A 15,655-nucleotide genomic window follows, 5' to 3' on the forward strand; every position below is an offset into this window, starting at 1 on the left:
CATCCCCCCGCTTCTGCTATGGAGAAGACAGCCATGGAAAGGACCGTTTCCAGGCCTTAGCCCGTGACGTCAAAGAGTGGGCATCTCCGCCTCTCCTCCTCCCTGTGCCCACTGGACCGCCACAGGCATTGGCCGCTGGGGACGATGCCCAACAGGGAATGACCAACCGTGCGCCAGGAACGGGGAACCTCCGCGATCGGGCGGGCTGGGCATGATCCATGACCACGGGCACCGGGCCTTCGTGGCTCAACCCAGTCTTCAAGCGAGCGCCGCCAGGCGAATCGAATCCAGGGCAGATAAGCCGTAAAGTTTCAATACAGATTTGGGGGAGGGGGGAGGGGGGAGGGGGGGAGGAAGTCATTTCTCTTCGAATGCATGCGGGATTATTATTGACTTTATGCCTTGCATTATTCATGATCGCTATCACCACGAATTCCTCCCCTCGACGTGTCTTCGGGATTAACCGAACAGCACTCACTTGAACTGCCAGGCAAATTTCAATCGCTAAAAATGCGTTGAGCTGTCCTCCTAGAAATACGCCAAGGGGGACTGGATGAAGAGACACACACTACTCGCTGAACTAAATGGTTCGGTCTTTGTTGAGATGGAATGATGGAGCAACTAGATGTACCCAAGTCTTACTAACCTACTAATTAAAATAGCACACAGGAAACAAAGTGGATTAGAATAGGCTCGTAGTAAGAGTCCGCCGCCGGCCAGCTCTATCGGGGTACGATCCACGGGTCAATCTGCCCGGTTTCACTCGAATCCCTCTTGTTCCTCGTTCGCTGGTGGGAAACCTCCAGTAAATTTTCGTAAGCCTAAACAGCAGTAGTACCTGTTGCTCTCGCCTCTTGAATGGCTTGATTGAGTTAAAATATTGGAGTCGGATAATAAAAATTGTTGTTGACTGACACATCCATAGCCAGTATAAAGCCCGCGAGCCCTCATTCTGCCTTCCCCTCCTCCTCCCTTCTTTCCTCTATCTTTCAATCAACTTGCAGCCTGGAAGAAATCCTCCCAACTAGGTGTGCCTGCAAAACTGCTTGAATAGGTTCGTCCAAGCATACACTACAACATTCCACCCACCTCGAAATCCAGTAAACCGGACGAGAAAAAGGGCGCTACGTCCTATAATCCCCGAGTACCTACGCCAGTGGTGAAACTCCCTGGTCGATAGATCTTGTACTTGAAACTTGCAGTGAGGAAATCTGAAAAACCGATTTCCCAGCGATCGAACAGATCAGCAGTCCAAAAAGGATTATCGTGTCATTATTCGACCATCGACCGGAGAAAATACTCCGTCACGATGTTGCAGAAGCCCATCTTTGTGGCTACTCACCCCCGCGCGTGTTCCACGGCCTTTGAGCGAGTATGTTGTTCCCTGCAACTTCTCCCACCCCATCTCATCTCTTGGGTTGTAACATTTCGTTAATCTTGGTTGCATTAGGTCTTCATGACTCAGCGAGATACCATCCAGTGTGTCCACGAGCCGTTTGGTGATGCCTTCTACTATGGACCGGAGCGGTTGTCGACCAGATTCGCCGACGATGAACAGGCCCGTCTGGACAGCGGATTCAGCCAGTCGACGTTCAAGACCGTCCTGGATCGCATCGAGCGCGAATCATCTGAGGTCCGACCCTTTTTCTTGCCTGTTTTGTTTTCTTCACCACTTCTCTTTCCGTTGTCCCTAGCACTGTGTTCCCTCCCCTTCGGCCATCGTAGTTTGAGATCGTCGACGAATCCATTCGAATGAGGGCCCGGTCTGCCAAATTAGAGAAATCCGGGGAAAACGCAGGAGCAAGATTCTGCTTGCCGTCGTGATGCATCTACAAGCATGATTCTTCCGTGCCTGCATGTGGATCACCTGCGAGTGTCTTGTTTCGTTTCCCCTACACGCTCAGGGAGATGAACCACAGGAACAACCGGATGGACTGGCGAGCATGCATCAGCCTACTAAGCCTGTTCTTTCTGCCCTATTGTCTTCTCCCTCCCCCAGCCTACCACCATGTGTCCCGACACATCCACACATTCACAGTCCCACAAACCTGGCAAGATACTTACCCCAAAAAACAGGGCAAACGCGTCTTCATCAAGGACATAATCCACTACCTCCTTCCGCCGCACGGCCAACCCGCCAGCATCGCGCCATCCCTGCACAGGATCAAGCGCGGCGTAGGTACAGAGCAGCCGGAGGAGTCGAAGGCAACGCCGTACCCGTACGCGACGGAGGCGGAACCCGGCAACCCGACCGTGATGCCGCGGGCGCTCCTGTCGCAGTTCCACTTTGCCTTCCTCATCCGCGACCCGCATTATAGTGTCCCCTCGTACTACCGCTGCACGATCCCGCCGCTGGATGCGGTGACCGGGTTCCAGAACTACGACCCTGCCGAGGCCGGGTACGACGAGCTCCGCCGGACGTTCGACTATCTGCGGAACACGTGTCTGGTCGGCCCGCGGGTCGCCACGTACGAGCATGACGAGACGGAGCACGACTCCTCGTCGGTCGCCTCCTCGCGTCCGTCGTCCTCGGCTTCCTCCGCCAGCATGACCGGACGGAGCAGCGGTGGCAGGGAGGAAGAGGTGGAGATTTGCGTCGTCGACGCGGACGATATGCTCGACAACCCGGCCCCGATGATCGAGGCCTTCTGCCGTAGCGTGGGCCTTAAGTACGATCCCTCAATGCTGTGCTGGGATACGGAGGCCGATCACGCGTGCGCGCGGGCCGCGTTCGAGAAGTGGAGGGGATTCCATAACGATGCTATCGAGTCGACAGGCTTGGTGGGGAGGAAACATGTTAGTATTCTCCCTTTTATTCTGTTCATTGCCTCTCTCCTACGTCACGTCACAAAACAAAGAAAGAAAGAAAGAGATCCAGAGAGCTGGAGGAAGACAAGTCACCAGAACACGCACCACCTACCTTTCTCTCCTCTCTCTTTCCTCTCACATACACTCAAACCCATTCAGCTGGTGAAACTGGACTCCTCAAAACTAACACCACAAACTCAGCCCCGAGCCCAGAAGACCGAGGCCCAATTCGACGCCGAATGGCAGGAGAAATACGGGCCCGAAGGCGCTGCCCTCATCCGCAAGACCGTGGATGCCAACATGGCGGATTATCTGTATTTGAAGAACTTCGCCATGAAGGTTTAGGAAAGAGCTTCCCGAACCTACCTCAATCCATGATGTTGGGTGAAGACGAGGGTTTTGGAGGGGAGTACAGTTTGCATTAACGAAACGAGAAGAAAGAAAAGAAAACCAGCGGTGTGGAAAATGCAAGAGCAAACCAGGTGAACGGGGAATAAGAGGGGGCGGCGGATCAGATTATTAGGATCAATCTGTCCCCTTCAGAATCCCTTGTTTCAATTGTGTGATCATTTCCCGCCTTGATTGATGAACTTTGACGATATCTTAGCTTTGATGACGCGATTTCGATGTGCATACGATCTGCATAAGTATGCATACCACACTATGTCATGTTTGTATGTCGATGGATGATGATCTTGTGCTTGTGTTTGATTTGTTTGTGTTGTTTGTTCTTTGTGATCAACTGCAATTTGTCAGTCATGATCACGAAAGGGTCTGGGAAATTGTTACCATCACTTTGAGGATTTCGAAGCTTGACTATCTCTTTTGTGGAGGATTCTAGATTCTGAGAAGGGAAATTGATAACCATTCATTCTTCTGGTAGTCAGTGGTGATGATTGTGAGTTATGAGCTATCCGTATGGTAGTAGCTGGTGCCTTGAAAGTCTGCAATCAACAGCCTCCCTGTGCCCCTTCTGCTCGCCAGCTACCACTTGTTTTCTAGGAGTATCCAAGGAGCATATACATCGATCATCATGATCAATTGTCTCGTGTATCAGAGCAATGAAAACTAGCCATTTGTATCATATTCAAAAGTTTCCAATTCACCATAACTACCACTCCACCACACAAGGGCAATCCCTGCCTAAGTATGGAAGTATACCTGGAATCCGTCCGTATGCCGGCTCCTCAACTATAACATACGCTTTCTTGCACCCCACCTCCCAGCTTCCTTTAATACAACACGTACCGAAATAGACAACCTTCTAAACCGCACTGTAGCCGCCTCGCGACCCCGACCCTTGCAACGTGTTGACCACCCGACGGACCCAATCCTGGAAGATGTAGGGGACATCGCGCAGCGTGTCCCCGTGCGGGAGAAGATCCCACCCACGGGCACCGTAGCGGTTATAATTGAGCCAGGAACCGAAGATCAAGTAGGCAGCGATACACAGGAAGAGACTGTATTATCCGGGGATTAGTTGATTAGCGTTTCACCTCTCCACGACAGGGTATTAAAGGCACAAGTAGAGAAGGGGACGGAAACGGGAAGACATACAGAATAATCAGCCAGGTGAAGAATCCCCAATGACTCGAGGAGTCCCCCTTGTTATCATCTCGGTACTTGTCACACGCGTACCGTGTCGCCCAGTCCAGCCGCAGCACGTAGGTGTCGTCATCGACGGGACCGAAGCTCTTGAACTGAAGACTGCTGGTACTATTTCTGTTGCCGCTGCCCTCTTCCTCGCGAGCGCGCAACACAGCCTCACTACCGACCGGCTCGTTCGTGGTCTGGAGACCTTCCAACCCCGACCGGTCGGGGTCGCAATTGAACTCGATCACGGCTTTGGCGGCGTGCTTCTTGCCAGTCGTGTCCTCATAGCTGCCACCGGCAAATTTGATCAGGAGACCTTCACGGGATGAGTCGGATTCCTTTAAGCGAGTGACCTCGGTGTCTTTGCTGCCGGATCCGAGGTGGTCGTAGCCCGCGATGGGAAAGCCCTGGTCGATTTCGACGCTGCTGTTCGCGTGGCGTCGGTATTCGAAGCCGCAGACTATATATGATCGAGAGGTTAGTGCATGGGAGGATGCGACGCAAGAGAAGAGGATAGATTCGCGGGCAAGTTGGCAAGGGGAGAAGCGCACTGTTTTTGGACGTTCCACACTTCAGGTGCTCTCGGTTGGCAGCCTTCCCCAGGATACTGCAGATGTTGAGCACATATGTCGTGTTGACTGTCGCGGATTCCTCGGGCTTCTCGACCACGTTGTAGAGGGTGTGTACGCCGCCGAGAGGGCTGAGGTCATATTTGATTTTATCGACGATTATGTCTTTGCAGTTGAAATTGCCCAAGGCAGAGACCAGACTGGGGAGGAGCAGGGCGGAGGAGAGAAGGGTAGAGGATAGGTTGGACGGTATTCGCATTGTGGATGTTGTTGATTGTGGTGCTGACAGGGCCGCGTTTGGCTGAAGAGGGTGATTGCGTTGGTCACCGGAGCTCAGCTCGACAGTCTCGCAAGTAGAAAACGTGAAAATTTTCAGATAGCAGCGACGAAGTTAATAAAGTAGTATTCCTCGTGGGGAGTCAAATGAGGTGGTGAACTGGAGAAGCCGTGTTCAGAAAATGAACAGGCGAGAAGGCAGGCTGGGAAATTGATTCGATCAGTTGTCGGCGATGATGCGGTGGCCGGAGCTCTTCGTTTCTCCGAGGCGAGGGCGGGCCGAGAGGGAAGTCGACTAAGTCAGCATGCAGAACGTCCACAATGCAATCCTTGCAATGAGGCAGAGAGAGAGGAAGAGAGAGCTTCGAAGGATTAAACAATAGCGAGGGAGGAAGGAGACAGTGTGAGAGAGAAGGCAACTCGCGTGCTTGAGGAAGGCTTGTATTGGCACTGCGCCTGGCGAGCAGCTGACGGCAATGATGTCACCCGACCAGGTGCCGCATGTGCAGAATGTGAAAAGGAGACTGGAGGTTCATCCGGCAGAGATACGAGGGAGTTGAGAAGAAATGTGCTTAGAACAATTCAGATGCACCAAAGAGTCACCTTAGCATTCAGTGAGGATGAAGTATAGAAGGTTAGCAAGTTAGCAAGCATACAAGGAAGGAACCGAGAGCTTGGCCACTAGCAACAAAGCACAGCAGCATGAAGGAGAATACTAGATAGATAGACAAAGAGACCTAATAGACTACCTTACTATCAATAGCATTCAGTAGTACTTTTTACAGGTCTATAGAACACAGTTTATTTGACACTTCACCTTACTCTGTCCGCCCGTATTGTAGTTAGGTTATCCAAGTCACTCTGTGCACGGGCCACATCAGCCCAAAGAAGAAACCTCCCCAGCATCAAATCCCCATCCCAATATTAATCAATCAATCAATCAATCAATCATCCTCTCCACCCCTCGAAATTCGCACCCGTCTATTCTCCAAAATGATTCAAACTCGTATGGTAAGCACCCTTCTTCTCATTTTGATAGATCTACTAAAATCATTCCCCCATCTAATTCACCAACCAAAAAAAAAAAAAAAAAAAAAGAAAAAAAAAAAAAAAAAAAAAAAAAAAAAAACAAACCCCCCCCCCCCCCCACCAGCTCTCAAAAGAAGATGAAGCCCGCGGCGAGGACAACGAAGTCCGCCGCGAGGACCAAGAAAAAATCAACCGCTTCAGTCGCCTCCACCAACGGGAAATTGTGTTGGAAGAGCAATTGAAACTGAAGCAGGTAAGCTCGGCAGCCCTTTAGTTGTCTTTCAGACTTGCGTTCTCCTACCTCTCTCTATCCCAAAATTCACCCCGCCAACGTCGTCACTACGTAACCTCCACCTGAATAGTTAGCACTAAAAACTGATATGAGAAATCAAAAACAGAAAGACAAAGAAGATCTCGAAGAAATCTCCACCGAGCTCGAACTCGCAGATGAAGATGATCTCGTTCCGTAAGTGGTTACCCTCCTCCCCCCTTCCCCCTCATCCTTCATCTCCAATTTCTAATCCCCATTATGATCCGCTGACATCCCAACTGCAGCTACAAGATTGGTGACTCCTTCTTCCACCTTCCCCTGGAAGAAGCCCAGTCCCTCCTCGCCACCTCCACCGAGCAAATCGACGCCGAGGTGAGCAAGCTGGAGGAGAAACTGGGCGACCTGCGCGAGGAGCTGCAGCAACTCAAGGTCGCCCTTTATGCGCGCTTCGGCCGGAGTATCAACCTAGAAACCTAGGTTTCCCTGCCTTCTCAGGCCTAGTTCTTGTACCTAACCCACCTTTGGTTCGCTTGTCATCCTACTTTTTTCTTTTCTTGCTTTGCTTTCTTTAATGAAGACTATTTTTCGGATGCGGGGAGAAATATCACGTTGCTAGTACTGTAAATGGTGGGGGGCGTGGGGTATGGTAGCGAAGATGGTATTGTTGTTGTGATTCAAGAGATTGGACAATGAACGGAGTTGACTTAGGACACGTCTCATCAAGTTTGAGTTCAAGAACAGTGTAGGGATAGTGTCATCTATTAAAAAAACTCAATCGCCTATGCGTGTACACATACTCTGTACAAAAGGGGTTCTGTCCAACCAACAAGAGGGATATCTACGCGAACAATATACTAAATATTATAGTAGTGAATCATGGAGAAAGGAAAGAAAAGGAGAAAGAAAAGCTGTTTCGTAATCCATAACTTCATCTCACATGCTTTGATAAAGAGACGTGAAAAGAGCTCCCACGGGCAAGATATTATGACATGGCGTTGGTACAGCAAAATCCCGTTCGCTCGATTGCTCGGATGGGATATGTCTGCCTCAGGCATGATAGTTCGGCTGTGGTGCGACCAAAACGAGCTCATTCTGAGAGACTGGACCTGACCTGGTAAAAGAGCCAGATGACAACGAACCCCACCGAGTGCCGTGCCCAACCATTTTATGCGTTACCACTTAAATGATACTGGCGATCGTCATGCGCGAATGAGATGAGCTTGACTGGGGTGTGGTTGCATCAGAGCTGGTGGCTGCTGCGTCAAGTCCCAGGTAAGACGATTCCGCTGGCTTAAGATGATGGTGATGATGGTGTTGTTCTTGTTGGTGTTGGTGTTGTTGCTGTAATTCTTTTTGTTGTTGTTGTTGTTGTTGTTGCTGCTGCTGTCTCTCACTCAAATACCGTACGCTCTGCTCAACCCAAGCCCAACCTTCCCAATCCTCCGTAATCTCCATCTCGGGACGCGGATATGCGGTGGGACTGTTGAGTTGGGGGGACATCGTTTCGAGTTGAGAACCTGTTGCGCTTCCTTGCCATACCCAGCTGCTTTCAATCGTTCCTTGCATGTCTCCAGAAACATACGCAATCAGCTCTTCGTCAAGTTCAGATATAATGGTCTCGCTGCGTTGAAGTAGCGCCTTCAAGAAAAATGCCAAGTATTGTCCGCAGGCAGCATTCACCGCGCGTGAGTCCCCAATCGCCGCACTGGCTTGTACGCAGACTAATGCAGCGGCATATTCCTGGCGAAAAAGAAGCAGCAGCACGCAACGCCAGAGATGTACGCATAGCATAGCGCCAGCTGATGAGGCGAGTAGTGGTCGCCAATCCTCGCCGCTGCTTGTCGGGTGTCCATGACGCGGGCTGGCGGGCGGAGGTCGCATACAGCGCGAAAGAAGACGGGCAGTATCCTGGGCGGTCGACACACAAAAGTCCAGCGCCGACGTTCGGGCCTCGCGATTGCAGCATGGGGACATATTGTGTCGATGAAGAAGGAGTCGCGCGTTCTGCAGATAGATTATGGGTGCAAGAGAACGGGGGTCAAGGTATTGCTCGGACCGCGGCAGATATTGCGAGGGAAATGTAGCCAAGCAGGCATTGAAGTGTCGCTCGAAAGTTTCCAAAGTGGCCGGACTGATGGTTGGGCTCTTCAGGGTTCGAGACAGCTGTCCGATCGAGCGGACGACATGGATGCTTGCAAGAAGGGAACTTGTTTGCGGGCTCTCCGGCACACCACCGCCTTCTGAGATATACTGTTCATCAACGGGACATGGCAGGTCGACATCGCAGTCCTGATCATTGATCAGTACTGGTTTACCCATCTCTAAAGCAAGAAGCCTGGGAATGAATTAGTCTCGGACCTTCGGCGACGAGTCCTACGATCGGGTGATTCTTACCGGTCCCAGGTGTACATCCCCCACCATACTCGTTTGCGCATCTCGCCCTCTAGAGGTGACCAGGGCCCGGATTCCAAGTGCAACCCGATCTCCTGGGCCACTCTCACAGCAGACCCAATCCACACCCAGCTGGCCGACCGGGAATTCGCTTCGTAAAGGAAGATACTGGCCAGCAGCGCCGCTCGGGCCTGGTCTAGAGTGAAGTTATCCTGCCATACATCGATGACACCGCAACAGATCTTCACAAACTCCTTGCCTTCCTGTTCCCGGTTTCTTTCTAGGGTGTGTAGAGACCCGCATGCAAAGACACCGAATAGGACTGCCGCCCATTCCCGAGGGATACCCAGTAACGAGCCTGCTTGGTAGACCTCCTCGTACTCCGCCACAAAAGTAGGCCAGTGAATGACGGGAAGAATAGAGTGGATGCAAGAATAATATTGCCCCAGCAAGCGATTAGCCACATCTTTTGGTGGAAGTGGTGGGGGATCCGTCGTTAGCAGGGATTTAGGTCCTCGCTGTCGATAAGGTGGAGGAACCTTCAGAATTCCTCGACCGTACTTGCGCAGGTTGATCCGTGCCTGGGTCAGATCATGCACGAAGGGCGCCTTGGGTCGGCGCGGGGGACGGGACCCGATATCCGGAAGCTTCAGCTGCGGTTGGCCCGTTGCATCAATGTCGAGATCCATCAGATTGTCCGACCTTAGCATCCCCGATCGTAGTTGGTGGAGTTGCTGCCTGGTTGACAGCAGTTGCTTTTCGAGGTCTTGAACTTGTCTACCAGGCAATTAGCATGTGTGGTCACGGAGGGAACGGTAACACAAACTTAATAGACGACATGCGTCTGTTGGTTTCCTTGGTGAATTGGCAGCGCACCTTGCGGTTGGTGCATTCTGTGCAACTGGACGACTCGGAGGCGTCACACTGGGCGGAAGGTCAATGCGAGGCCAAAGTAACAGGGCTGCGGCGTAACCATACCTTGACCTTGCGCTCCCGACAGGCATCGCAACTGGGATCCTTCCTCCGCTGCCGATACGCCCTCTTCTGTTGCAGAGGCTGCTGCGATTGCTGATGATGCGGATGCGGTCCAGCCGCCACACCACCCACCGGCTGTAGCATTCCCGGTCCCGGGCCGGAGAGCGTTGGCGCATCCGCGAGGATAGATGCGCCCTCCGCGGGTGAGCCGCTGGACTCATAGGAACGCGAGTAAGGCGGAAGAGAGGTTGCGGTGGTTGACGATTGAGGGGTTGGCATTTGCTGGGCCAAGGGTTGCAAAAGATGGGACATCCGCAGACCGCTGTCGGGTCGACTGGGCGGTGCGGAAAGCAGTGAAGCAGCACCAGCGGCGGGTGGTGGTTGTGGTGGGCCGCCGGGCGGTTGAAGAAGAGGCGCTGGCGGCGAAGTCACCGCGTGCACGGGGGGAAGCTCATACGACCCTCCCGGCTGGTTCGGGCTAGTTGATGAGCGAAAATAATGCGCCTGCATGCCGACACCTGCAATGCAACCTCATAAGGCGAAGGTGATGAAGGTGGAAGCAGTTTGCGCGTGCGCGCCGGGACGGTAATCGACTCCGTCCGCTGGTTAGAGAAAGAGAAGCAAAAGAGGATGAGGAAGAGGCGGATGATAATAATAATGATGATGCGAGGCCAGACAGCAAGGATTGATAGCAGACCCCCAACACTATTCTTTTTCTTTTTTTCTTCCCTTTCTTCCTTCTCCCTTCACAGATAGATAGATGCAAATCAGAAGGCAACTAGCGTAGATAGTGGGGAGGGGGAATAAAAAGCGACAAGGAACTTTGTCAATCAACCAGATCCCGAAAAGAGCGCAAATTCCCGAAATTCCCACCCAGGTTTTGCAGTAGGATAGAGTGGAAGAGGAAGGGGGGGGGGGGGGGGGGGTTAAGGTGGAAGGAGAGGGGCGGTTATCCGCAATGGCGACGAAGGTAAAATAAAATAGCTGTATCGCTCGCACCAATGATGAAATTGGGTCAGAGATTCAATGTTCCAGAGAAAGAAATAAAGTTGGAGCGATGGTCAACCGTGGAGACATCTAGTCTAGACGCGGTAGTCTTGCGGTAGTTCCTGGTGCGGACAGATGGATGTGTTGGAGTGCAAGTGGGTGCTGGTGAAGCCATACAAGAATACTACCGAGGCTGAGGGGGGCTGCCAGAAGAAGAGCCGCCTAAGAAATGCCTTGCTGTGGGTTTCACCAAGGAAGGAATACTTCGTTGTACTGGTGGTGGTCGCGTTGCGAAGTTCGACTGGACCAGGTTGTCGTGCGCATAAACAAGCATTGATAAGAATGAAGGGGTTTCAGAGTGTTGTGGACACAATTCGTAGAGGAGGGGCTGGTGAAGAGGTGGCCACCTTAGAGAGGGGAAGACAAAATTGAGGGAAGGGAAAAGGCAAGAAGGGACGGAGAGAGAAAGGAAGAGAGAGTAGAAAGGGAAGAAGGCGACTTGCGGCAGAAAAGACGACGACGGGGCAAAAAGAAGAATGAAGAGGAGGAAAGGATATAGAGTGAATAATGAGTGGTGACGGGCTTCGGCAGTCATGGGCAGGAATGGACGATAAGCCCGTCGTCCGTCATACTACTACTAATTGACTACCTACCTACTTGCCTACTACCTAAGTTACTACCTACCTACCAACCTACCTAGTTAGCGAGCTAAATAACAACTACTCGCTATAAGCACAATCTTCTTATTGTGGGGGGAAAAAAAGAAAGGAAGAAAGAAAAAAAAAAGAGATCAAATAGATAACTCGATTCAAGAGGAAAAAAACCTGAGAAATTTCTCTGTGTCAGGGATTCTGATCTGGTATGGTTAAATATCTTATTAACAGATTCCTCTAATTTTCTCGAACCCTAGTTCGTCGCTATATTGACTCCGGCAATGATCAAGTGGAAACAAATCCCTTCTAAGATTTAGTAGCAGCGGGAGCGGCAGCGGCACCCAGCAGCACCAGCACCAGCACCAGCATCAGCAACAACAACACTACAACGCTACAACACTGCTCAACGGCGACACCAGTTGTCAGTTTTGATTCCCAGCTCCAACCTGCTCTTCAGCCCTCCGTCCCCTTTAACTAGGTACTTAGTCCATCATATGTGTTTGAAATAAGTTCAACTTTGGGGGGCACAGTCACCAGGCTTGAAATAGCTAGCCTGTCAGTGCGAGGAGAGGCTGAAATCGGCCAACCTATTGCCCCCTTCGTCGTTCTGTCTCTTGTCTCTCCTCCCCCCCCTCCTTCCCCCCTCTCTTCACACGACCCAACCATCCAGGGTCCTCCCAGGTTCAGGAAAGGTCTCCGAAAGTTTCTCGGCTGACCCCGGTTACAGAACAACAGGAAAAACATGGCTGAAACGACGCCATTCTATACTCAAATCAGATCGAAAGGAGAGGGGTGGGCAGGCTCGAGCCGGAGATTAGACCTGAGCTTACTGCAGAAAGTCTATCCGTCAAGGAATCTGTTGCCGACGCGGTAGCCTGATGGCTTCTAGCTCCTGTCGCTTGATTAAAGTGTGTTAATTACCACTGCACCCATTGATTGCTGTTGCTTCGCTCGCACTCTCTCTTGCACATGCAAACATACACAAACACTACCGAACCGTCAACCAATGTAATTTATGTTAATATCGTCCTAACCGCAACACGAGCAGAAACAGTGGCCGGTCTGTTGCCTGGATCGATCGACTGTTTGCGGTTGATGAATGAGAGAAGAGCATCGATCGGAATCCCTCTTCCTTTTATCTTGAAGATCATGCAAAGAATTGCCAGCCGCTTTGATGTAGAGATAGAGATGGTCTGGTGGATGGTTGTAGTCATGAGAAGTGGGCAGACGAGGGTCGGTACCAACTTCCGGGAGCGCAGAGGCTTGATGTTTTTTTTTTTTTTTTTTTTTCTTCCATTTTATGTTTAGTAGTTTTGGCTGAGGATCAGACCTCTAGCTAGCTGGAAAGCGACCCGAGATCGGCAAGTGGCAGTGTCGTCCTGACGACTTCAGGGCGACGGTTTGAGATCGCGACGTGGTCCTGGTCCCACCACGGAGCGGGATCAAAAAGAAGAATGGCGGGCCTTCCTTCCTGTGGGAGGGTCTCTCGGTCTCGGATAGGGGAGGACAAGAGAGAGAGAGAAAGAGAGGGGACGGAGCCAGACCCGGCCATGGGATGAACAATTTTCTGGGCTCAGCCGTGGACCATTGGCCATTGACCATTAACTGTCCAGCTTACATACGTCGTAGTAACGTTGATAGGTAGTTAAACTTACTGTACGAATATACTTGTACATACAACCCGCAACACAAAGTACATACTGTACAGATCAAAGAATGTCATTTACGGTGCTCAAATCCGAGCCGTTTCTACAATACTGCTGACCTGCAGGATCATCGCGTTGGGGAAGAGTAAGCTCGCTCGTAACTAACAGCAGCAGCAGCAGGGAATAATGCCTCGGATCAATCCCGTAGCCGATGGTTGCAAATGATTAGCCTAAGTAATTAACTTACTAGTTAGCCCTCTGATTGATGATCGATGGACGAGAAGAGAGGGGCAGTGGAATTGGTCACTCGATCCAGACTGCCCACTCTGTCGGTACAAACGTATAAACGTATTCATATGCGTATGATCTTGCATTAATGTACTCAGTATGTCTTACCTCTGCTTCACGGAAATGGGACTCTGGAATAGAATCATCAAATCATGGATCCAAGAAACCGACTCCGGAGTACGGAATGATGACTGGCGGTTTGACGGGAACGTGGAAAGTCAAACTCGCTTTACCTTCAATGAGAAGGTCGATGGGGCAACGGTTTGATTGGATGTTGGGGAAGATCGTTGGTTGCTATTCTTGTTCTCTTCACCGACATCCATCCAATACCGGGTGTCGCTTCCCCTGATGTTGAGGTTGAGACCCGATTGATCCCTTCAACAACTCCAATTAGAGTTGCAATCCATTACACCGAATGACACCGAAAGAGAGATACTTTTCTTTTCGACCTATGTGTCTATTTGAGACACTGAGGACAGATATAATGCCCCGCGTTGAAAATGAAGACTGTAATTAAGAGACGGAAATAGAAAGAGGGAAAAAGAGAGTCGTCATCAACATATGCTGACGATCGACTCGGAATCACTGCTCCGGATCAAGCCCATTGGGCAGACCAGTAAACGGCACGAGGCAACAACCGTGGATCCACTGCGACCAAGCTTGTGCACATTAATCATCAATATTACCACTGGTACTGATACTATACAATACCAACTGCCCTGTTGAGATGCTGACGAAGATGTCTGGCAGTGGAATTGGTGTTGATGGGTGGTGGTAATGATGCTGATGACGATGCTGCTGCTGATGATGATGGTTTTCTCGGGCGAAACACGGACGCCATTGCCAGGCCGAGTCACGGCAGCGAAAATTCTCCGGCTGCCCACCACCCAATACCCACCGTCATTTGCGCTGAAATGATCGGTTAGCAAATTCAGGCCGTTTGCTCACGCTGATTGGTATCGGCACATCGGTCGTTCGGTGCCCAATGCTCTTCGCAAGGTGGCAGTGCGTACTAGGTTCAATGTGTACACACACCACGCAGTCCCTAAAAGTGCTTAAACGCAATAATCGACTGCGCATAGTAAGGTATGTACTGCCTGTGCTATGGCCGTAGGATGGGTATCCTGTACCTTGCCTCTGTACGAAGCAGTATATCATCCTTCACTACCTGATAGTTCAATCAACTTATTCCCTCTTTGAGCATTGAGAAAGAATCCAGGCCTCCTTCGCCCCTCATCACCTTGTGAGTGCTTTCCCTTGAGTCAGGTGTCAACGCCACAATCAATGAGTCCTGAACCAATCGATCCCTCGAGACAGCGCGCTTGGGTAACTCTGCCACGGGCCTAATAGTCAGCCACCCAAGCCCGCCTTCCCCAAATAAAGTCTCCTACGTAGGAGCCGACCCAGCAGTGTGCAGTAGTATCTTTTGGGTGGCATGGGCCCCCTTTTTGTTTTTGTTTTTTTTTTTCTTTCTTTTTCTTTTTTCTCAGTTTCTTTTTTTTTTTTTTCGTCAATTGCCTACTTTTGTCTCTCTTTTCTTCTCCTCTCAATGCAGCGCTCACCTTCTGGGTTTCGGCGACTGTCGATCAGCACCGCAGTCCTCTGCCTCTCTCAAACAGGGTCCTTCCCTTTTCGCAGCTTGGCGGTGGGACACGGCTGCTGCGTGTGTCTTAAGCTCTTGGCCAACTGCCAATTTGTAGTCAAGTTGTTCCTCGTCTCGATGCAACTGATGCCTAGCCCAGCTCTTGTTTCTCCTCTGAACAGAATGAATGGGGGCAGGGGGCAGGGGTGTAGGGGAAGGAGGAAAATAAGAGACTCTCCTAGTGGCCGGCTGGTAACTCTCCTGATATGACAGAAATCATCCTCAACCTTACGCTTTTGAAACTCAATACTGCTGAGTAGAATGTCACAGCTACCCTGCCCATTCAGGGTTCGGGTTCAACTGACTAACCCCAAACGACTAACTTAGGTAGTTACTGTCTACCTAGATGTGTAAGGTAGTGTACAATTACTACTACTGTAGGTTATCTCAGGTCACACACGGAGTAACTTACCGATCAGTCTGCTGCGGCGGCGGCGGCGTGCCTGCACCGTCCTGCGCAGCTGCAGCAACCGACTCCAGTCGTAAATTAAGTTCTTGACTTGCTCCGTATGTACACCTACCATCTC

At 51.1% G+C, this 15,655-nt stretch overlaps 4 protein-coding genes across 4 annotated transcripts; 2 read left to right on the forward strand and 2 right to left on the reverse strand.

The window, feature by feature from the left end:
- Positions 1-1,309: 1,309 nt before the first annotated feature.
- On the forward strand, positions 1,310-3,153 carry BO72DRAFT_467648 (uncharacterized protein; the record flags this gene model as incomplete). The annotated part of the gene is made up of 5 exons (XM_040946848.1): positions 1,310-1,372; positions 1,451-1,633; positions 2,077-2,501; positions 2,547-2,796; positions 3,010-3,153. 5 exons carry the CDS (start codon positions 1,310-1,312, stop codon positions 3,151-3,153), a joined length of 1,065 nt encoding a protein of 354 aa, XP_040802350.1.
- A 919-nt stretch (positions 3,154-4,072) lies between these two features.
- On the reverse strand, positions 4,073-5,229 carry BO72DRAFT_457811 (autophagy-related protein 27; the record flags this gene model as incomplete). The annotated part of the gene is made up of 3 exons (XM_040946349.1): positions 4,073-4,268; positions 4,366-4,861; positions 4,953-5,229. 3 exons carry the CDS (start codon positions 5,227-5,229, stop codon positions 4,073-4,075), a joined length of 969 nt encoding a protein of 322 aa, XP_040802351.1.
- A 926-nt stretch (positions 5,230-6,155) lies between these two features.
- BO72DRAFT_476641 (tubulin-binding prefolding complex subunit GIM3) lies at positions 6,156-7,324 on the forward strand. The gene is made up of 4 exons (XM_040947395.1): positions 6,156-6,257; positions 6,400-6,528; positions 6,674-6,741; positions 6,831-7,324. The coding sequence occupies exons 1-4, from the start codon at positions 6,240-6,242 to the stop codon at positions 7,021-7,023; spliced, it is 408 nt and encodes a 135-aa protein (XP_040802352.1). The 5' UTR covers positions 6,156-6,239; the 3' UTR covers positions 7,024-7,324.
- A 366-nt stretch (positions 7,325-7,690) lies between these two features.
- On the reverse strand, positions 7,691-10,839 carry BO72DRAFT_71359 (transcription factor domain-containing protein). Its single transcript, XM_040950639.1, has 4 exons — positions 9,916-10,839; positions 9,764-9,861; positions 8,941-9,714; positions 7,691-8,881 (listed from the first exon to the last, which is right to left on the reverse strand). Exons 1-4 carry the CDS (start codon positions 10,420-10,422, stop codon positions 7,726-7,728), a joined length of 2,535 nt encoding a protein of 844 aa, XP_040802353.1. The 5' UTR covers positions 10,423-10,839; the 3' UTR covers positions 7,691-7,725.
- Between the last annotated feature and the right edge of the window lie 4,816 nt (positions 10,840-15,655).

Source organism: Aspergillus fijiensis (genome assembly GCF_003184825.1).
Source record: "Aspergillus fijiensis CBS 313.89 unplaced genomic scaffold BO72scaffold_17, whole genome shotgun sequence".
NCBI classification, from domain to species: domain Eukaryota; kingdom Fungi; phylum Ascomycota; class Eurotiomycetes; order Eurotiales; family Aspergillaceae; genus Aspergillus; species Aspergillus fijiensis.